At 46.3% G+C, this 24,272-nt stretch overlaps 1 protein-coding gene across 3 annotated transcripts in view; it reads right to left on the reverse strand.

The window, feature by feature from the left end:
• The window catches only part of LKAAEAR1 (LKAAEAR motif containing 1), a 537,492-nt gene that overhangs the window by 37,657 nt on the left and 475,563 nt on the right, over positions 1-24,272 (reverse strand). For 2 of the 3 annotated variants that reach the window (XM_068261879.1, XM_068261880.1), the window contains exons 2-3: positions 24,039-24,136; positions 19,958-20,055 (exon numbers count right to left, since the gene is read on the reverse strand). In XM_068261879.1, coding sequence (XP_068117980.1) covers positions 19,958-20,055; positions 24,039-24,136 — 196 coding nt within the window. Of the gene's footprint in view, positions 1-19,957; positions 20,056-24,034; positions 24,137-24,272 lie in introns of all 3 variants that reach the window. The other variant, XM_068261881.1, reaches the window with a different exon arrangement.

The following is a 24,272-nucleotide window of genomic DNA, read 5'->3' on the forward strand; positions in this document are numbered from 1 at the left end:
TGGGAGTTGCCAATGAAATCGGCTCCTGACCCGCTCGTGTCATAGAGACAGGGTAAGTGAGCTGCGGCGGCCAGAGAGTGGCGAGATGGTCAGAAACGGCGGAAACTGAGAGAACGTGCGGCGGCAGAGAAATTTATGCCCTGGCAGGTATTAGAGAATCAAAACGGCATAGATTTCAAACACCGACGTCCAGAAGTGGTTAAAAGTACGGTGACTGCATTATTGCAGCGGCACAAGTGAGGGCTGTTGCACACCACGAGCGCTTCTGAGCGCTTTTAAAAACGCTAGCGCTTGGCTAATGTATTTGAATGGGATGGAGCACACCAGAGCGATGTGATTTTCTCCCAAACGCAAACGTGGGTCCTGCAGCATTTCTGCGCTTTTCTGAGGCGATATCTCTGAAAAGCGCTGAATCAGAGTGAGTTTTCAAGCGTTTTTGTTACAGAAGATGTTAAGTTCCAGCTCTACTGTAACAAAAAATAAAAAAACGCTGCACCAAAAATCGCTAGGCATGATTAGATAATGGCTAGGCACATGCCTAGAATCGCTCTGAAACATAACTTCAAAAAGCGCTGAGAGTTTGCAATTGCTAAACGCTTTTTGGTGTTCACTGGCCCTAACTTGTTTTTTGATTTATTATTTTGGTTTATTATTTCATTTTTATGGACGAAGCACTGCTATTACTTTATATGCAAGTTTATTTTGTGATGAATATTATCTGAGAAATAGAATCATCTTTTTTTTCCTCTTAATTAAAATGTTATAAATTTATTGGCGCCAGTGCATTTTTGCAACACTCCGACTCCAGGTCCCCAAAAATTGCTCCGGCTTCTTGACTCTGACTCCAGAGCCCTGGATGACGTGTTTGTTACTTGAAACTGCAGCATCAATAGCTGGTAGCCGAATTGCATCTTTCCCCTGAGTCCATACCGGCCTGGAAGGGGAATAATAATTACCATCGCCGGGAAATTTGCTATAGCAGGGTAAGCTGTACATCAGCCACACCCTGCACCCACTTTTCTTGGCGCCCTTTTTTATGTATGCATCTGGACATCCGAGGTAGGTGGTCCAATTTGAATCTCATACAGACGCACAAAGTCTGTTGGCCGGCAGAGATTAGGCGACAATGCAGGGCCAACGCTGTACAGACACTTAACTAGCCTCATAATAATAATAATCCAAACATTTGTATAGCGCTTTTCTCTTGTCAGACTCAAAGTGTTCAAGAGCTGCAGCCACCGGGACATGCTCAAGAGGCCACCCTGCAGTGTTAGGGATTCTTGCCTTGAACTCCTTACTGAATAGGTACTGACCCTAGCCAGGATTCCAACCATGGTCTCCCATGTCAAAGGCAGTGCCCTATCCAGCCAATCTTCTGTTGCTATGGATAAAGAGCGCCAATGGAATGGATGAGCCAGTAAGAGAACCACGCCATTGGCCAGCTTTTGGCTGAAACCAACCGCCAACTGACTGATTGTTGGCTGAAACACTGAGGGAGGGCTGTGTACACACACTAGATTTTCAGTAGGAGTGGTCCCACCTAAGCCGAGAACTGCGTAGCATGTGTACAAAGCTCTAGTTTGCTAACATTTCTAGAGTTTTCCTGGGTTTGTTCTGGGTACAGTAGTTAAGCACTAATTGGGGCATGACTTATACCAAAACTGTAGTCACTGCCCCACCACAAGCAATCAGTTTGTGTTTCCAGGAATAAATCGTCATTAATCCCCTTTTGCTTCAGTCGTTGTTAAAAAGCTTCAATGGTTTTTGAATTTTAACCTTGACTTTGTAATGAATTTCACATTCTCTTAAATAACAAATAACACAGGGGAGAGGGGGTAGGCACGAGTAAATCGTTGGCTTTGAGAGCAAGCTGGAAAATTCTTCTGGGAAATCTTTAATTAGGCTTGCTGCGCTGCTTCGCTAAACGCGTAGAGGAGCTTTAGTCTTAGCAGAACGGAAGAGATTTGTCGAGCTTTGCTGTAGGGTTTTGCTGTCTACAAGGAAGACCTGCAGTAAATGTTCTGCCCGACCCCCCTGGAATCCAGGCGCTAGGTTACAGGCAAAGCATTCGGCCTGCAAAGCAGTGGAAGAAACAGATCTGAAACCGTTCACAGGGCATATCATTAAACTCAAAACTGTTGAGGAACGGTGATCTGAACGGGGCCTGCGAGGAAGATGGATGGCTTTCAAGCTGAGAACAAATGTGGAGAACAAAGTGCGTTGAAAATACTCCAGGATCAAATCCTCTCATTCCTCTGCAAAAAATGCCTAGTTTATGAAACTACAGCGGTCCCTTTATACACCACCCACGCTTCTGACAGTGCTCTCACCTCCAGCCATACTCTCTGCGTGAAAGTACATGAAAGCAACCTGTTGGGGATTGCAGAATTTGTTAACTAACAATGCTGGTTAAGGCTGAACTCTGGAGTAAAAACTCAAAATCTCAACATGGAAAGAAAGGACTACTCCATTTATCTCCACCCAACCAGGAGAAGTGACCACATGCTGCTACACAAAGGGTGTCCCACAGTAACAGAATTCAAGAATGCTGAACAAGAATCTTGATGGCTGAAACGCTCATTAGTGATCACTTGATCATTTCTTCCAGAACCAGAAACGGGAGTGGATAAAGAACACCCTGGGAAAAATACACATAGACAACATTAGCCCAATAGCGCAATGTGTGCACTGGGTTTCATAGAGAAAGAAACTTTCTGCAGGACGTATACTCATAAAGATGGGTTGCATGGGGGGCAGGGGACCAACCGCATAGAGCAGGTGCAGAATATTAACCGTCTCCACTTGGGTACCTCCAGGAATAGCCGGATGTAAGTTGGTCACACTCTTACAAGAAAAGGAAAAAAAAAGTACTACCAGTGGGGAAAACACACTGGTAGACTATGACTTCCTTCACTTCACGGTATTTGCAACTTGTATGTTGCAAGCCACTGCGCCTGCACGGCCCTGGCTGCATGCGTCCTCGCTCCTGCTGTCGTCACTGGGAGCTCCATCTGCCTGTGTAGCCAATATGTCCCTTGCCGCAGCTCTGCTTGCAGCCGGTGGCCCGGGGTCCTCTTCGTTGCAGATTCTGACCTCGCCAGGCTGGCATCCTCTGTGCCTGCGAGAGCGTGTGGCTGCGCCGTACGCAATCTCGCTCACGTGGCTTGAAGCATTCTGCAGACCACGTATGGGCAATCGCAAGTGGTGCAGCCGTGTGCTCGCAGAAGCGATGCCGGTTGGCATCTGCAACAAAGGGGAACCCGACTGGAAGTGTAAATACGGTGAGGGATATAGTAGCTGCCAAGGGCTGGAGGAAGTAAGTAGTTTTTTTTTTTCTCCTCGCATCTGTCCATTAACAAACTGTTTTTTCACACTGATTACACCTCTCTGACACCGCAGCTCCCCCTAGTAAGTTTTGGGGGTCCATATCAATAGAGTACTTGGGGGCCCCATGTAAAACTCACACTGGGGCCCCAAGCACCTTCGCTAAGCCACTGAGCTTAACTCCAATCCCCCCTAAAAAAAAACAAATGTTTGGGGTGCCACTACAGGTACCCAGTGAAATAGTAGTATTGAGGGTTTTGGGCGCCCAAAATTTCCCCTCAATACTGCTATTTCAATTGGTGTCTATGGAGGGGCCTAATGTTCCTGCTACCCCTACTGGGCCCTCTGGCAGGGGCGTAGCAATAGGGGGTTCAGAGGTTGCGACTGCATCGGGGCGGGCCAAGCCCCCAACTGCAGTGTTAGCTCTCTACTGGTCCTGTGCTCATAATCACTTCTATAGATACTTTGAATAGTAGTAATCCTTAACAAACTGTTCCCCATCCCCTTCTTGCACCTATGACACTGTAGTTGCCATTGGCAGGTTTTGGTGCCAGGGTTGCCAAGCGTCCGTAAAAAGACGGACTGCCCGTACAAAAGCACTTAAAATACAGCTGTCCGTACTGCCCGTATTTCAAGTGTAGTCGTCCGTCCAAAACGCATTAAATGTGCAAATGTATTCTGCGCATGCGCCATGCGCTATGCACACTCAATTTTCCCCCTCCCTCAGCCTCCCCTCTCCTCGCTGGGTCCCTCCCTTCCAATCAGAGAACTTTTTTTGGCGCAGGCGCCACTCGCTGCCCAATAATAGAGATGCAGGCAGCCAGCCCACCCAGCCCAGCGAGCGAAGAGGAGGACTGTGAGTGTCACGGCTGGTCGGAGCTGAGGTCGTAGCGCCACAGGCAGCCAGCAGCCGAGCAGGAGCAGGCAGGCAGGCAGGCAGCCAGCCCAGCGAGCGAGGAGGAGGAGGACAGTGAGTGTCATGGCTGGTCGGAGCTGAGGTCGCAGCGCCACAGCCAGCCACCAGCTGAGATAGCAAGCAGCCGAGCAGGAGCAGGCAGCCTGAGTCCACAGACTGATTGGAGCCCAGCAGCCGCTTCCAGGAGGGACCACCAGGGAGACAAACAGCCGACCAGCACACTGACTGTGAGTCACTCTGTATCTGTGTGCGAGAGAGGGGGGCCCGCGGCTCTATCTGAACTACAAAGCATTCCAAGCTAGCCTGCCTCCTGTCACTTATGTGTCCCCACCCCCGATTCTTCAGCCTGAGTCCCCTACCTCAATCACTGTCAGCCCAGCAGCTGCCATATGTCCTCCATGGTCTTCTACACACAGCCCACCTCCTCTCTACAGTCACAGTGACCAAGTTAAGGGTCAACACATAAAGGCAGGTCATATCTTAATATATTGTGCAAATGTAAATGCTGCTGTTATCCCTGACTGTAATGGATGCCATAAAAGTGAGTGTTTTGAGCTGTGAACAAAGAGGGAAATAGAGGTTCCTAAATTTAAATCCTTTTAAACAATGCAGGTTGCCAGGCTGTTCTGCTGATCCTCTGCCCCTAATACTTCTAGCCATAGACCCTGAACAAGCAATCAGATCAGATGTTTTAATCACACAGCTGAAACAAGCATGCAGCAAAAGCAGTCAGACACTACTGCAGCCAAAGAGCTCGCCAGGGCAGCCAGGCAACTGGTATTGTTTAAAAGGGAATAAATATGGCAGCCTTCATTTACCTTACTAGGGCAGTTGTAATTTAAAGGAAACCTAAAGTGAGGGAATTATGTTTTACTTACTTGGGGCTTCTTCCAGCCTCTCCACAGTCAATGACAGCCCTCGGTGTCCCCTCAGCCCACTCGGTTGTGCTGCTTTCACTCCTGGCTGTGTGCGCCTCCTTTATCGTGCTCTTGTGGCTAACGACACTGAGAGGAGCTCACAATTTAATTCCCACCATAGTCATAGTCTAATGTCCTACCATATTATTAGTATGTATTTATATAGCACTGACATCTTCTGCAGCACTTTACAGAGTACATAGTCATGTCACTGTCTGGCCCCAGAGGAGCTCACAATCTAATCCTACCACAGTCATAGTTTAATGTCCTACCATATTATTATTATGTATTTATATAGCACTGACATCTTCTGCAGCACTTTACAGAGTACATAGCCATGTCACTGACTGTCCTCAGAGGAGCTCACACGCTAATCCTACCATAGTCATAGTCTAATGTCCTACCATATTAATATTATTATGTATTTATATAACACTGACATCTTCTGCAGCACCTTACAGAGTACATAGTCATGTCACTGACTGTCCTCAGAGGAGCTCACAATCTAATCCTACCTTAGCCATAGTCTAATGTCCTATCATATTATTATTATTATTATGTATTTATATAGCTCTGACATCTTCTGCAGCACATTACAGGGTACATAGTCATGTCACTGACTGTCCTCAGAGGAGCTCACAATCTAATCCTGCCATAGTCATAGCCTAATGTCCCACCATATTATTATGTATTTATATAGCAGTGACATCTTCTGCAGCACATTACAGAGTACATAGTCGTGTCACTGACTGTCCTCAGAGGGGCTCACAATCTAATCCTACCACAGTCATAGTTTAATGTCCTACCATATTATTATTATGTATTTATATAGCAGTGACATCTTCTGCAGCACATTACAGAGTACATAGTCGTTCACTGACTGTCCTCAGAGGAGCTCACAATCTAATCCTACCATAGTCATAGTCTAATGTCCTACCATATTTATGGGAAAAAATTCTTCTCCGTTCAAGAGGGCTGCTTCACATGAGCCCTACGCAGCAATCTCCTGCTTCAGCTATGTTTCTTTCCTCCCGAAATTCACAAAAAGTTCCCTAAAAAGCCCGCTACTGACTCCGCCCCCTGTCCGTCCAAAATTTGGGGTGTCCAGATTTTTTGACCATTTTGTCCAGGAAAAATGCGAAATTGGGTTGGCAACCCTGTTTGGTGCACCTATTCAATTGTTATGTATAGAGTGCTTAGGGGGCCCCAATGTGAAACTTGCATTGGGCCCCACAGCTCCTTAGCTACACCACTGCCCTCTGGTCCAAGGGCCCTTGTGCAGTCACTATCTCTGCACCCCCTATTACTACACCACTGCCTGTTGTTACATAGCAAAGACTGAGGATGTTTCTGCACCGCAAGCCTGGGTCATGTAGCTACACAGAGATCCTGCTGTCCCTGCCAGTGACATTCAGCCCAGGATAATGCACAGCTCCGTGACAGGCCCAGAGACCCGAGCTTCTGCCTGTGATTCCGGGGAGATTATTACCAGGCAGAGCACCGGATGTGCAGCAATGAGGACAGGCTATAAGGAAGAGATCTGTTCCTTGCTATGCAGACTGCAACGCCAGAAGGGGTGTGTGGGGGGGGGGGGGGGGGGAGGGGGGTTGGTCAGTATTCCCAATACTCTGCTTCGCTCCTCTCTCCGCCTGGACACGGATACCACGACTTACCCACTCGCAGCTCCTGCGCTAATCTCCGTGCAAGCGCACGACTAGCGTCCCGTCTCCATGGTCACCGCGGCGTCACGTGCCTCGCACGTACAAGCTGCGGGTCACGTGACGCCGCTGTGACCATGGAGACGGGAAGCTGATTGCGCGCCTGCAGACAGAGTTATAGCTGGGGAGGAAGAGGGCACACATAGCTAAATACAGCAGGGGCATATGCTTGATATATGCTTAATACAGGGGCACACGTGGCTACCTACAGTGAGGGGGGCTGCTTATAGGACCACTACAAAAAAAGAAAGCAGAAACCTGAGATGAGTTAAAAAGAATTTTATAAATACCTGGGGCTTCCTCAAGTTCACTTCAGGCTGATTGGCACTAGCCCAAAACCTTCTGGAAGATTTTAACTGCTCACATTTTTCGTTGGAGTGGTCCTTTAATACTGGGGGGGCACCAGTGGCTACTTATAATGGGGGGCTATCTAGTGCGGGAGATCAGGTGACTACCTTTAATGAGGGGCTGCCTAATACATACCCATCCCTTTATTATCCCCAGTGCCAACCACAGGCTGCCAGTGTACCCCATCCCTTTATTATCTCCAGTGCCAACCACAGGCTGCCAGTGTACCCCCATCCCTTATATCATTATCCCCAGTGCCAACCACAGGTGCCCAGTGTACCCCCAACCCTCGTACCATTATCCCCAGTGCCAACCACAGGCTGCCAGTGTACCCCCATCCCATATATCATTATCGTCAGTGCCAACCACAGGCTGCCAGCGTACGCCCATCCCTTATGATCCTCAGTGCCAACCACAGGCTGCCAGTGTACCCCCATACCTTATATCATTATCCCCAGTGCCAACCACAGGCTGCCGGTGTACCCCAATCCCTTATATCATTATACCTAGTGCCAACCACAGGCTGCCAGTGTACCCCCATCCCATATATCATTATCGTCAGTGCCAACCACAGGCTGCCGGCGTACACCCATCCCTTATGATCCTCAGTGCCAACCACAGGCTGCCAGTGTACCCCCAACCCTTATATCATTATCCTCAGTGCCAACCACAGGCTGCCAGTGTACCCCCATCCTTTATATCATTATACCTAGTGCCAACCACAGGCTGCCAGTGTACCCCTATCCCTTATATCATTATCCCCAGTGCCAACCACAGGCTGCCAGTGTACCCCCATCCCTTATATCATTATACCTAGTGCCAACCACAGGCTGCCAGTGTACCCCTATCCCTTAGATCATTATCCCCAGTGCCAACCACAGGCTGCCAGTGTACCCCATCCCTTATATCATACCTAGTGCCAACCACAGGCTGCCAGTGTACCCCATCCCTTATATCATACCTAGTGCCAACCACAGGCTGCCAGTGTACCCCCATCTCTTATATCATTATCCCTAGTGCCAACCACAGGCTGCCAGTGTACCCCCATCTCTTATATCATTATCCCTAGTGCCAAACACAGGCTGCCAGTGTACCCCCATCCCTTATATCATTATCCCCAGTGCCAACCACAGGCTGCCAGTGTACCCCCATCCCTTATATCATTATCCCCAGTGCCAACCACAGGCTGCCAGTGTACTCCTTTCCCTTATATCATTATCCCCAGTGCCAACCACAGGCTGTCAGTGTACCCCTATCTCTTATTTCATTATCCTCAGTGCCAACCACTGGCTGCCAGTGTACCCCCATCACTTATATCATTATCCCCAGTGCCAACCACAGGCTGCCAGTAACAGGTCCACTTCCCTCCTACTGTATCCTGTGTTCTTTCACCTCTTATGCTAGGTACACACTATGAGATTTTCTGGCAGATTTACTGTCAGATCATTCCCAACATGTCCGATCTGATTTCCAATCGATTTCCGCCTGTATTCCATTCACTGCTATTGGAAATCAATCGGAAACCAGATCAGACATTTTGGAAATAATCGATCTCACAGTAAATCTGGGAGAAAATCTCATAGTGTGTACCTAGCATTAGATTATAAGCCTGGTGGGACAGGCCCTCTTCCCTCCTAGCAAACAAGTAAATTCTCTTGCTCTAGCAAAAAAATATTCTGGCCCTTTCATTGAAGTTTTCGACGCCAGGCTCTGCTCCCACTACTGGATGGTGCCAGTAATCTAATTGTAAAAAACACAAGGGGAGAAGGGAACGCTCCAACTCCAGCTCAGGACTTGGAGAGGACTCGCTGGCAGCCTCATACACGCGCTTTACTTGCATGTACAGTGTAAGTGTAGCTTTTATTGCGTGTCATTGATATTAAAAAATGAGTTAACACACTACTGGAGCGCTCCCTTCTCCCCTTGTGTCCTCTTCCCTCCTACTCCATCCTGTGTTCCCCCACCTCTTAGATTGTAAGCCTGATGGGACAGCACGTAGGTTGATCCCTATCAAGCATGTGTAGAAATTGTGAGGGATTGTTTGTCTTTATTGCAATCTTTCCTTCCAGCAATAATTGAATGGGAAAGCTGCATAATAGGTTTGTGCTTTATTATTGCAGGTTTCTAACAGTACCTAATGTTACTAACACAGTCTACTGGTCTATCATTATTATTATTTATCAATACTTCTGTGGATTAAAATGACAGGTTGCCAGTACGTGACATAGTAATGAGTACTATCCTTGCCAGCCTCATGCGTGGTGTGTGGTATTTTCCATTTTATCGTTTTCTCATGACTGCCAAATCTAGTCTGCCAAGAAACGACTGTAATTATATATTTGTCACTTTATTAATAGGCACAGATGGCTAGTACAATCTTATCATCATTATTATTATCATCACTCAACTAATAAATGCAGCAGATGTAACTAATGCTGCTGAGCAGACTCAGGACAGGGAGTCATTCAGAATCATAACCCTCAGTTATCCTTAGGACTAACCTCAATACTCACCTATCCCTAACACTAACCCCTCCCTCAACTATTCCTACCAATTACTTTCCCCCTCACCTATCCCTAACACTAATCCCTCCCTCAACTATTCCTACCAATTACTTTCCCCCTCACCTATCCCTAACACTAACTCCTCGCTCAACTATTCCTACCAATGACCTTCCCCCTCACCTATTTCTAACACTAACTCCTCCCTCAACTATTCCTACCACTTAGGCCAGAAACCCACTAGGAGCGATTTTCTGAGCGTTTTGCGATTTGAAAACTCTTGCTAATGTAATGCTATGGGTGTGATCCCACTTGAGCGATGTGATTTTATAAAAATCCCCCATAGCATTTCATTAGCAAGAGCTTTTTCAAATCACTAGCGATTAGAAATCGTTCCTAGTGGGTTTCTGGCCTTACTTTCCCCTTCACCTACCCCTAATTCTGGACTCTATGCTCTCATTTACAGCACATATTAACGTATTAACTACCTCCTGTTACGTCCATCTTTATTATTATTATTATTTAGTAGAGCTGCAGCCTTTAAAATTGTAATATTGCCCCAAGTAATGTATCTTTTTAGGAACTTACCTATTCCTGTCCCTAAAAAGTTCTTTGTTAAACTACAAGGTATAGTTAATACATTTATATGGCTAAACAAAAAGGCCCTCAGTGCCAATCGAATCATTATGTTACATCCCAGAGACATGGGCTTAGGCCTACCAAACCTTATAATGCATCGGTCATTGAATTAGCAGCAGAGGTGTAGCTAAGGCTTTCAGCATCCGGGGACAGTTTTTGCGCCCCCTGGACAAAATGGGCTTGGCCATGCATCAGAATGTGGTCATGGTCATGGATGGAGTCAAATGTACAAATGCTGTATATGTAGTTAAATGAGCCCCCTTCCCTCAGATAGCTTGAGGTGCCCTCCTTTAAATAGCCAAATGTGCCCCCATTTAGATAGCCAGATGTGCTCCCCTATATATAGCCAGATAGGCCCCCCTTTCCCCCATTTAGATAGCCAGATGTGCTCCCCCTATATATAGCCAGATAGGTCCCCCTTTCCCCCATTTAGATAGCCAGATGTGCTCCCCTTATATATAGCCAGATAGGTCCCCCTTTCCCCCATTTAGATAGCCAGATGTGCTCCCCCTATATATAGCCAGATAGGTCCCCCTTTCCCCCATTTAGATAGCCAGATGTGCTCCCCTTATATATAGCCAGATAGGTCCCCCTTTCCCCCATTTAGATAGCCAGATGTGCTCCCCCTATATATAGCCAGATAGGTCCCCCTTTCCCCCATTTAGATAGCCAGATGTGCTCCCCCTATATATAGCCAGATAGGTCCCCCTTTCCCCCATTTAGATAGCCAGATGTGCTCCCCCTATATATAGCCAGATAGGTCCCCCTTTCCCCCATTTAGATAGCCAGATGTTCTCCCCCTATATATAGCCAGATAGGTCCCCCTCTCCCCCATTTAGATAGCCAGATGTGCTCGATTTTTCTGCAGCTGTTAATGCTTCTGCACTCCTCTGCAGAGAGAGGGAGAGAAGCAGGGGAACTTCAGGCAGCCAGCGAGCCGCCTCTCACGCACCTGGGGGTGCAGTGACTGTGCTGAGCAACCTCACAGTGCTGCACCCAGGGACATGTGTCCCCTTTGCCCACCCATACGCCTCTGCCCAGCAGAAACTAGACTGTAATAAGATTTGGATTAAAATTGAGGCCAATAGTTAATAGCAGTTCTAGATACAGGGAGAACATATAAACTCCGTACAGATACTGGAGAGGCTCCCTTAGCTTGCTATTTCAATTGGCCTGGCACTGCTATTGGCCTGAGGAAGCGGGCTCAGACCCGTGAAACGCGTTGCCTGTGCTACCAATAAAATCTTTTGTCCCTACAAAGATTTGTCGTCCTTGAGGTAAGCAACCTCAAACCTTTCTCGGTTTTAAAACTGCTTTTAAACGCTTTTATATACCACCAGGGCGCCTCTTTAAACCATTTAGTGCATCCGTACAGATACAGCCCTGGCTGGGATTCAAACCTGGGACCCAGCGCTGCAAGGCCAGAGAGCTAACCACTGAGCCACCATGCTGCCCATTTCCAGAATTCATCCCTTCCTTTCACAGGAGGCAACCAAATGCTTATACAGAGGCACCAGGTAAGAATAAAATGGTTAAAAAAACGTTTTAAAAGGGAGATAGTGATGGACTTGCCTCCCACAAGTAGACTCAAGAGTCAGCTTTCACTGAACAAGTAATTTTATTCAAGGTAACAGCACAAAGTGGTCTACTTCTTTTTGAGTCTACTTGTAGGAGGTAAGTCCACCACTACCGTTCTTTTGAACCACTTTTTCCACCACTGCAGTATATCTACGTCCTCTGTGACTTCATCTATGCCACGAGGACGTAGATATAAGTCATGTAGCTGAAGCACAGCTGTGCACGATTACGCTTGGTCATGTGCAAAACCTCTGGCACTGCAGCACTAATTGGTGAAAGGAAATATATGTTCTCTGAGCCAGTATATGTTCTCTGAGCCATTGATTTTAGCCATTAAAAAATTAAAAATACTTTTACTTTCTTGGTTCATAGTGAAAAATACACACTGCAGCATTATTTCAGAATCAAATATTCTCACTATAAATTGTGACATGAACATAATCTAAGTTTTGTGATAAACAGTAGAAATAGCTAAACAAAATGTGTTTTTTCATCTACAGTAGCGCTTTTTATTTTTAAACTGGAATTGGAAAAACTGAGAAATGTGTTTTTTTTAATGTGTTTCGGTTTTCCCGTTAAAATGCATAAAAAACAAAATAGTTTGAGGGAAAAAAATGCTATACAATAAAAGCATAGATTGTCTTGAAAACACTGTATAGATTTCATTTACATGTCATAAGTAGGGATAACGTTATTGCTGAATAAATAGGGACATAGCTAAAATGTCAAAACTGCTCTGGTCCATTAGGGGGAAACTTACCTGGCGCCTCTGTTTAAACATTCTGTTTATTTTGTGAGCCCACCCTTGGTGGAGGGGTGTCACCCCCTTTTTTCCACTGCTTCGGAGAGTGGCGTCTTTTAAACGGAGTGGGGTTGGGTCTAATCTCCCCACCTGCCTACACAGTCGTTACCGGAGGTAAGCCATCTTTGTGAGTATATCAGCTCATATATTATTTATCGCATTCATCAAATTGACATATTGCACTATTGGGGCTCTCGATCCTTTTTGTTTTCTCAAGAACCAAACGCTTGTATATGCTCTAATCATATCCCGTCTTGACTACTGTAACACCCTACTCTGTGGCTTAACCAAAAGCAGACTGGCACCTCTCCAGTCCCTAATAAACTCTGCTGTCCATCTCATCCACCGCTCCTCTGAGGCAGCCCCTCTCTGCCAATCTCCCCATTGGTTACCAATTACCCAAAGGATCCAGCTTACACTCCTGACACTATCATGCAAAGCTCTATACCATCTGTCACATCCATACATTTCCTCATTAATCTCCAGATACCTCCCCACCGAATCCTCCCAGGAGACCCTTTTGTCCTCTAGCTTGGTCACCTCCTCTCACACTTACATCCAGGACTTCTCATGGGCTGTCCCTCTCCTTTGGAACTCTCTCCTCCAGCCTGGCTGCCATGCTCAGAGTTTGGAAACCTTCAAACCTACTCTAAAAATACACCTTTTCAGACAAGCCTATAAAATGCTGTAGGTAGGATTGGATGTTCACTACCGCATCCACTAACCCCTGTCTTTCCTTCCCTAATGTCTCCACCCCACTACCCTCTAGATTGTACGCTCGCAAGGGCAGGGACCTCCTCCTAGTGTTTCCTAGTTTGCTGTAATTTTCCATATGAACGTGTACCTATTTTAGTGCTATCTCAATCCGCACATTAACTATATATGTCTTTGTACTTTTATTGCTGGATGTCATGACTGTACAGTGTTTGGGACTTCTCATGTATGTATGATCCACAAGATTTGTTTTGTACTATGTATGCTACAGAAGATGTTGGTGCCGTATAAATAAAAAATAATAACATTTTGGCAATTTTGACCCTCCATTTGTCAATTTAATTTTGCACAAATATATATGTTTAATTTGTGTAAACGTGCAGCAATGAATGACCCTTTCTATAACACGTGCGTCCAGCATAGTACTACGTATTAACCACAAAAAAATTGAACGCGAGCGCTTTATGAGAGTGTTGCCTGAAGGTGGCTGTACACAAGCCTATATTACTATAATCAATCCCGACAGGGCTCATTGGTCTGCAACATTCCTGATCTATAAACATCAGATTTATCTCAGACAGTGTATTGATCAGAAGGGTAATGGGGCGTGGCAGTTACAGTGGTCGGGGAATGGACAGAAGCATAGCTCTGTGTTGCATTGATCATTTGAGGCCTAGTTGGGGTAGTGGTTTGATCGATATCAGATTTCTGATGGAATCTTACAGAGATTGAGCGTGACATGATGATGCATCAGCCACTGCTACCAATTAAGAAATAACTGATCGCTTAGCAGATCTCACTGTTATCTACCTGTCTGACTTAAAGAGAAATCTGTAACCAAGGATTAAACTTCATCCAATTACTTGTCTAACAAGACGAATAGAAGTGCGGCTGCGCGGCCATGGCCGCGCGCATGCTCGCTCCCGCGCGTCAGCGGGAGCTTACTGTGCAGGCGCAGTACGAAGTTTCCCATGGCCGCATTCCCGCACTTCTGTGTAATTATTCGTCTAACTACTGTAGACGATAGAAGTGCGGCAACGCAGCCATGGGAAACTTCATACTGCACCTGCGCAGTAAGCTCCCGCTGACGCACGGGAGCAAGCACGTGTCCGGCCATAGCCGCATTTCTATTTGTCTGGTTAGACAAATTATTGCACTGGGACCTACCAGCTGCAGGCGCCCGATAGAAGCCCCAGGTAAGTGGCAGTTTTTCTTTTTTAAAAGGGCAACAGAACCCCTTTAAGGCTTGGGCACTTTCAGCAGAGTTTTGGAAGCGCCTGCAATTCCAAAAGCTCTAGGTTAATGAAAGTCAATGGGGCTGATCCCACAGGAGCCATTGTGATTTCCTGTAATCAAATTGCTGTCTTTAACGAAAATCTGTAAGGAAAAAAGTTCCCTTAGGGTACTCACCTCGGGTGGGGGAAGCCTCTGGATCCTATTTAGGCTTCCCCCGTCCTCGTGTTTCCCACGACGGTCTCGCTCTGGCCCTCCGAACAGCGCGGATGTAAATAAATATTTACCTTCCCGGCTCCAGCACAGGCGCAGTATCGGCTCTCCGCTCGGAGATAGGCGGAAATGCCGATCGCTGTCGGTCTGCTCTACTGCGCAGACGCAAGTCTCCTGCGCCTGTGTAGTAGAGCTGACCCGACAGAGATCGGCTATTTCCGCCTATTTCTGAGCGGAGAGTGCGATTGTCGGCTGTGCGTTCCGTGGGCTGCAGCGATACCGCCGTGGGACACAGGAGGACGGGGAAACCTCGATAGGGTCCAGAGGCTTCCCCCTACTGAAGTGAGTACCTCCAAGCGGATCTTTAAAGAGAATCTGTAACAAAAAAAAACAGCCCCCGAGGGTTACTTACCTCAGGAGGGGGAGCCATCCTAATGAGGCTTCCTTCATCCTCCGAGATCCAGTACTGGCAGCCCCCCAAAAATCAGGTGGTGCAGTAACAGCTGCATTATTTACCTATTACGCTCCTGCGCAGGTGCAGTAGTGGCTTTCCGATGGGCATCGGTGCAAATAGCCATTGCTGGCACCTGCACAGTGGAGCGGATCCGATCAGGCTCTGCTATTTACACTGCACAGCAGCGCTAAGAGTAAATATTTATATGGCCGCTGTTCGGGGGCTGCCAGCGCTGGATCCCGGAGGCTGAAGAGGAAGCCTCATTAGAAAACACAGAGGCTTTCCCCTCCAAAGAATACCCCCCCCCCCCCCCCAGGGGCTGTTTTTACAGATTCTCTTTAAAGGACACCTGAAGTGAGAGGCAGGGGAGCATCTAGGCATAGGCAGTACAGGCCATTGCCTGGAGTGCCATCGGTCCAGGGGGCGCCGTGTTGCTAGATGAAGCCACACACCCTGGACAAAGCCACGCCCCACGGGTGTTCTATTACTTGCTTCTAATGCATCTGCTTAGCGTAAGTTTCAGTCAGCTGCCACTGTGTCCCTCTGTGCCTTGTACACCCTCCCCTGTCACGGTCGGTTACCAGTGCAGACGCGGCGGCTGGCACTTACGGATGTCCGTGGGCGTCCTGGGGCATGTCGCCGTCATCTTAACCAAGGGGGCTTGGCGATGTGTGTCCGTGCACGTTGCGCGCGATGGCGTAGACCCTAGCGTTTGAAGGTGTAGGGGTTGCGCGTTACGTGTGGCGCGTTGCGGAGGGGCGTGCGCGCGTACATGTTGTCTGCGCACGCGTGACGTTGCGCGCTGCGCGCCAAAAGTCCTATATAAGTCTGCAGAGAACGTTGCTCAGTGCTGTTGTATTGCAGCATTTGTGTGTTCTCCTGTGACGAGACTTTGTCTGCCCGTTCTTGCTTATGCTTGGCTTCTCCGTTGCGGACCTTCGCCTGTTCCGACTACCCGCTCTGTTTCCGACTCCTGCTTGTATGACTTCCCGATTTGCTGCCGACCACTGCTTTGGACGATTACCTGCTCTGTTGATGAACCTCCCCTGTACGACTGCCCGCTTTGTTGCCAAACCTAGGAACTGTTTACTGGATTACAAGATTATCAAGAGAAGACCTTCCCTTCTAACGGTTGCTGAGTTATTGCACTACCGAACTCAGCCAGCGGAGGTGCTGCAACGCCATACTGGTCACACGCTCACGCTGACTGGCTTGTAAGCACTTCTGCACCTTGCTCCTCAGGGCCCCTGTTCCCATTTCAGGGATTCTGGGTGGCGAGTCGCATAAGTAGCTGCTCTCTACACTTCAGTCTCTGGAGCACCAGGTACGTGGTTTGTATTGTAACAGAATACAACAGCCACAAAATGGAGACTGTGGAGGCAGCTAGTGTTCTGAACGCTTTATATAAACAGATGGCGGCCTTAACTGATGCATTTAAGGAACTTCAAGCAGGACACAGCCGTTTAGAAGGAAGGATCAAAATAGATAGATCTGGAAATCTATCAGCTTCAGAGGCTGCTCCCCCCGCTCCCGTGGTTCCAGTCCCTTTACCAGTCAATTTGGACGCTGCAGCAGCCATTGTTCCTGAACCTCGTGTGCCTCTACCTGAACGGTTTTCTGGAGAACGTACTAAGTTCAGGGCTTTCCAACACTCCTGTGAATTATATTTTACCTTACAACCCCGCACATTCTCTTTGGAAGCTACTAAGGTGGGATTTGTTATTTCGCTACTCCAGGGTGAACCCCAAGCTTGGGCACACAACTTAATGGAGAAAACAGATCCAGCCCTAAACTCCGTCAAAGATTTATTTACAGCTATGGCATTACTTTATGATGACCCACAGCGTGAAGCTACTGCAGAGGCGATGCTGGGAAATCTTCCTCAAGGGAAGAGACCAGTAGAGGAATACACCTCAGGATTTTATCGTTGGGCAGCCGATACAACATGGAATGAGCCAGCATTATTATATCAGTTTCGTATGGGATTGTCTGATAGACTAAAGGACGAATTGGCACGTGTCAGCATACCAAGTTCTCTGGAGGCACTTATACAGATTGCTATTCAGATTGATCGAAGATTTCGAGAAAGACAATTGGAAAAGAACGGTTCAGGTCGGCCATTTTGGAGTGTTCCGCCAGTATTACCTGTCACTCCTTCCATGCCATCAACTAGTTCCCCGGATCAGCCTGAGCCAATGCAGATCGGAATGATTCGGCCATCTTTATCTGCTGAGGAAAGAACTCGTCGTCGGAAAGAGAATTTGTGCATGTACTGCGGCACAGCTGGTCACTTCGTAAGAACTTGTCCTGTACTTGCTGCGGGTAAGAACAAGAATAATTTCACATATACTCCTGAAGCTCTAGTCAACTCTGCTAATTATTGTCTCGTTTTGATTTCTTTTCAGCTCCCAGGAAGAACCGTTAATACCTCGGCCATTATCGACTATGGTGCCTGCAGCTGCTTTTTAGATTCCACATTTGCTAGGGACTATCAAATTCCTCTACAGGACCGAGAGAATCCCTTACATATCCATCTAGCAGATGGTTCTTCAATCAGCTCTGGACCAGTAGTAACAGAAACCGTTCCCATACTCACCTCAATTTCAACTACTCATCAGGAATATCTTCGTTTTGATATTGTATCATCTCCAATGTACCCAGTTATCTTAGGCTTGCCTTGGCTTAAGGCTCATAATCCAACAATTAATTGGTCAACCGGATCAGTCTCTTTTTCATCTGACTATTGTGGAGAATGCTGTATAAAAGAAACTGAAGAAACGTCTGGCCCACTTCTTACAATTACAGAAGAGATTCCTTCCTGTTATCATCAATTCTTAGATGTCTTCGACAAGAAAAAGGCTGATCAACTTCTCCCACACAGACATTACGATTGTCCAATAGACTTTGTACCTGGTGCTCAAATTCCGTTCGGCCGGATGTTTCCGTTATCTGAACCAGAGCAAGAAGTATTGAAGCAATACATTAACGAAAATCTGGAGAAAGGATTCATTCAACCTTCAAAATCACCAGCTGGAGCGGGCATCTTCTTTGTAGAGAAGAAGGATGGATCTCTCAGACCTTGTGTGGACTACCGTGAACTGAATAAAATAACGATTAAAAACCGTTACCCTTTGCCATTGGTACCAGAATTATTTCAACGCCTAAGGGAAGCAAGGATCTTCACAAAGCTTGATCTTCGAGGAGCATACAATCTGGTGAGAATTCGGGCTGGTGACGAGTGGAAGACAGCCTTTCGCTCCCGCTACGGACATTACAAATATTTAGTTATGCCATTTGGCTTATGTAATGCCCCAGCAACATTTCAGCATTTCATAAATGATGTCTTCAAGGACATGATTGATCATTTTGTAATAGTGTATCTTGATGATATTTTAATTTTTTCTACGTCTGAAGCAGAACATCAACTTCAAGTACAAATGGTCCTAGAACGATTGAGACAACACAATCTATATGCAAAATTGGAGAAATGTGAATTTCACAGACAGGTTATTCAGTTTTTAGGATTAATCATCTCAGCAGAAGGTTTCTTAATGGATCCCCGCAAGATACAAACAATTTTGGATTGGCCTTCCCCTACAGACAAGAAAGCAGTTCAAAGATTCTTGGGGTTTGCTAACTTTTACAGAAGATTTATCAAAAAAATTTCTGCCATTGTTCTGCCAATCACACAACTAACAACACAGCAGAAACACTTTTCCTGGACTCCGGAAGCCCAATCTGCCTTTATTAAGCTTAAGGGACTGTTTACTTCAGCTCCAATCCTCAAGCATGCGGACCCTACACTGCCGTTCATCTTAGAGGTAGATGCATCAGATTCGGCAATTGGAGCTGTCCTTTCCCAAAGTCACCTTCAATCAGTCAAGTCCGCACCATCAAATAGTACTTTAGCTCTTTTATTGGTTAAGAATCAGCATAACAGGCATTTACAGCGACAGCAGCGCTGTTTCGGTCCTCAGACCTTTCTCAAGCTGTATCAAGCGATGTTATACTCTAAAGTGCACATAATGCATTTAAATAGTCACCCCCTACACCAACAGCCAATCACTGACAAGATTCCACAGCCAATCAAATTTTGCAAAAAGCTAAACGGACCACATGGAGAACTTAGTCTCTAACATGTAGATTAGAACATCCCATAATAGTAGAGACACACACCCACCCCATGTAGAGCGGACCAGAGTGAAAACCGCTCATTAAAGATGCAAAGTTATGCACCCATAGTTTACCGGCAGCTCTAAGCGAGAGTCCCCCAGCGCGTGAGCGCCCATCCGCCGCCGCTTCCTGGATCAGCTGTTGTCCCAATGACGTCAGATCACATGACCCAACGTCACTAGGGGGCGTCTCAGAGACGCTCCGATCATCTAAGAAAGTTACGCTTGTATCCGGGCAACAAGCCGGCATACAGCGTACTCAAGGCACGTGACCCAGGCATCATAGGGGGCGTCTACATGAGACGCCGTCTCCATGGAGACCGAACGCGCCAGTATCCGGCTAAAAATTGCCGGTATAATACATACAAAGATAACTGTGTACCATAGGACTTAAACCCTACACTAGTGGCACATACGCACTCACCCACCAGATCTCGCCCAGAGCTGCCAGCAATCATATGTGGGGATAAAGATTGAAAGAATCTCTTCTTGGCTATCAGGAATCCTGCCGTAGTGAGTGGCATATCTGAAATAAAAACAAACAAATATCAATATACAACATACAATATTACCCTATTAGACTCCTCCCCCTACATAAGAAGATAACATTTTAGCCTCCCCATTATATACAAGGCAGGAGGTCATATTCTTTGTTAAGACCACCCCTCCCCATAGTCCCCAATTTGCGTATCCATCCTGCTTCCTTAATAAGCAACAGCTTATGACGATCACCTCTCCTAGGGAGTTTTGGTACATGGTCTATTACTTGTACTCTCAATTGAGTAACTGAATGACCATGTTGCTTAAAGTGATTAGAGACTGCTTGATCCTCATCACCCCCCCTAATCGCACTTTTGTGTGACGAAATTCTATCTTTTAGTGGCTGGGTCGTTTTCCCTACATACCCCAGCCCACAGGGACATTTTAACAAATAGACGACAAACGTCGATTCACAATTATAGTAACCTTTTATATTGAATTTACGTCCGCTGGAGGGATGAGTAAAGCAGTCTCCCTTAGAAATCGAACTGCACATGTGGCACCGGAGGCATGGAAAGGTCCCATTCCTCACACTTCCAACAGTCGGTTGTTCAAATGTCCGCACTACTTTGTCTCTAATTGTAGGTGGACGTCTAAAAGATAGTAGTGGAGGATGCCTAAATTCCTCAATGTGAGGAAAGGCATCCTGTAACATTTTCCAATGTTTTTTAACCGTCTTACCAATTTGTACACTCCAACTGTTATACGTGGTGACAAAAGGAATTCTAGGACCTCCTATATTTCTATTAGTGACTTTCTGTTTTTTGGCACACAATTCTTCTGGATAGCCCCTCCTTTTAAATTTATTCTGTATCTGTTCTATCCTTACGGTCCGCTTATGGGGGTCTGCTACCAGTCTCTCTACCCTAGCTATCTGTCCACTGGGGATGTTATCTATTATGTGCCTAGGATGGAAACTCCCATATTCCAAGACGGAATTTCTGTCAGTCGGTTTGGTGTACAGGTCCGTGAGAAGTTTATCACCAGACCTGTACACCAAAGTGTCAAGAAATGATACTTCGTCGGTTGCCACATGTGCAGTCAGTATAATAGAGGGACATTTTTCTCTCAATTCTCCTAAAAAATCATCAAGGGTCGAATGTGGCCCCGCCCACACGCAAAAAACATCATCTATATATCTCCACCAGCACCTTGCATGCTGGCGGAACAGTATACTACCATAAACAAAGGCCTCTTCAAATTGGCCCATAAACAGATTAGCGTAGGACGGGGCCACATTCGACCCCATAGCTGTCCCCCTACACTGCACATAGAACTGACCCTCAAAAAGAAAGTAGTTCTCTTGGAGAATAATACGTAGCAGTGAAACCACTAAAGTCCTCTGAGGAGTGGACAAGTCTGAACGAGTCATAAGGTACCATTCTACAGCCTCTACACCCCCATCGTGTGGGATGGAGGTGTAGAGGCTCTCTACATCCAATGTTACCAACAGAGAATCACTTGGAATAGCTGTTAGATTTTTTAATCTTTCAATAAACATATTTGTGTCTTTTAGGTAAGAGTCTATGCCCTGAACTAATGGTTGGAGTAGCTTATCTATAAATTGTGCCACTGGAACAAATACAGAGTCCACTCCTGAGACAATAGGTCTTCCAGGAGGTGCCGTTAAACTTTTGTGGATTTTGGGTAAGGTGTAAAGTATTGGAGTCCTTGGACAATCTTTTATCAAAAATCGAGCACAGTCCTCGTCGATGATCCCCCTCCCCACTGCCTCATCGACCAAGGTCTTGATTAATCGCTGGATCCTAAAGAGAGGATCTACATCCACTTTCCTATACACCTCATCTTGTGCTAGTTGTTGTAAGATCTCCTTCCTATAATAATCAGCATCCATCACCACAACAGCTCCTCCTTTGTCTGCTGGTCTCACTACGATTGATTTGTTGTTCTGTAAAGATTTAAGTGCCGTACGTTCTCCATAGGTTAAATTAGATGCCACATGGTAGTTCTTTTTGCCATATTCAACCTCTAAACTATGCAAATCTGTGTTGACTTTAGAGATAAAAGTATCAATCACCGGGTGGCTTGGTGGGTTGAAGACACTCTTATTTCGCAGACCCAAGGGCCTCAGAGAAAGTTCCTGTTCTTCTCTGACTTCCTTAGCCACTGGCCAAGGAGGCATAGAGGCAAAATACTGCTTCAACTTTATATTCCTAAAAAAACGGCATAAATCTAAATCAATCTTGAAAAAATCAGGGCCAAAAGTAGGACAGAAACCCAATCCGTGATTCAATACACATCTCTCATCCTCTGTTAGACTGTATTGGGATAAGTTGACTACTAATTGTTCCGCTGCGTCCTCTGTCGTAGGTTCATTTTGTTTGTCTTGGCATTGTCGGATTTGCCTTTGCTTTTTTTGTTGGTACCGTTTTCCTCCTCGTCTTCTTGATCTCTGGTTGGGGCTGGGGATGAATCCCTCGATGAGGGTAAAAAATCAGAAGAGGATGCATTACCACCAGTAGGTTGTCGAGGCTGTCTGGGTTTCCCTTTTCCTTGTCTGGGAGGTGGAAAGCGTCCTCTTTTTTTGACGCTAAAGCCTTCTTTCTGCCACACATACACATACCCATTGGTATAATCAGACAAATCCCGATGGTACTTAGATCTCTTAGTGTCCTCGACACTCTTTCTATACTTCTCCATTTTTTCTTTCAGGTTGTCTGAGTAATCTTGTGCATTAGCCGGGGATAGTAAACCCCTCAGTTGTTTATCCAAAGATTCTATTTTTTCTTGAATCTTGGGAATCTCACGATGGATACGGTCAATCATGTGTAGCATGGAATCGAACGATGCTCGATTCCAAATCCTTTCCCAGACACCACAAAAGTCCTTTTCACGTGAGAACATCATAGGTGCCACTTGGGCTCTCATAGATCTTGGGATTTTCTTCTGCTGGTGGTACTCAGCCAGTGTTGCAGCATGAAGCTCATAATTAATTACTGACTTTGTCAAAGTCTCCAGATCCCTTTTGATCAATTTTTCATCCGGTTTCTGTAAAAAGGAACTCCCCTTGGTGGCTGCTGACAGTATCCGTGTAGTATCTTCTTCTGAGAAGGAATAAGTCTCACTTGTATTCGCATGCTCAACCTCCATGGTGCTATCTGCCCCTGATGCAGTAAAGTCCACAGTAAAGCAGTGTGTAGCAAGCACCCACGAAGGGAAAAAGGCGATGTGCTGGAACTTGCAGTGCCTCTGCACACTCAGACACTTCCACCGTCTCCTTCAATCAGTCAAGTCCGCACCATCAAATAGTACTTTAGCTCTTTTATTGGTTAAGAATCAGCATAACAGGCATTTTCAGCGACAGCAGCGCTGTTTCGGTCCTCAGACCTTTCTCAAGCTGTATCAAGCGATGTTATACTCTAAAGTGCACATAATGCATTTAAATAGTCACCCCCTACACCAACAGCCAATCACTGACAAGATTCCACAGCCAATCAAATTTTGCAAAAAGCTAAACGGACCACATGGAGAACTTAGTCTCTAACATGTAGATTAGAACATCCCATAATAGTAGAGACACACACCCACCCCATGTAGAGCGGACCAGAGTGAAAACCGCTCATTAAAGATGCAAAGTTATGCACCCATAGTTTACCGGCAGCTCTAAGCGAGAGTCCCCCAGCGCGTGAGCGCCCATCCGCCGCCGCTTCCTGGATCAGCTGTTGTCCCAATGACGTCAGATCACATGACCCAACGTCACTAGGGGGCGTCTCAGAGACGCTCCGATCATCTAAGAAAGTTACGCTTGTATCCGGGCAACAAGCCGGCATACAGCGTACTCAAGGCACGTGACCCAGGCATCATAGGGGGCGTCTACATGAGACGCCGTCTCCATGGAGACCGAACGCGCCAGTATCCGGCTAAAAATTGCCGGTATAATACATACAAAGATAACTGTGTACCATAGGACTTAAACCCTACACTAGTGGCACATACGCACTCACCCACCAGATCTCGCCCAGAGCTGCCAGCAATCATATGTGGGGATAAAGGTTGAAAGAATCTCTTCTTGGCTATCAGGAATCCTGCCGTAGTGAGTGGCATATCTGAAATAAAAACAAACAAATATCAATATACAACATACAATATTACCCTATTAGACTCCTCCCCCTACATAAGAAGATAACATTTTAGCCTCCCCATTATATACAAGGCAGGAGGTCATATTCTTTGTTAAGACCA

The sequence above is a fragment of the Hyperolius riggenbachi genome, chromosome 12, assembly GCF_040937935.1.
Source record: "Hyperolius riggenbachi isolate aHypRig1 chromosome 12, aHypRig1.pri, whole genome shotgun sequence".
Taxonomy (NCBI): Eukaryota; Metazoa; Chordata; class Amphibia; order Anura; family Hyperoliidae; genus Hyperolius; species Hyperolius riggenbachi.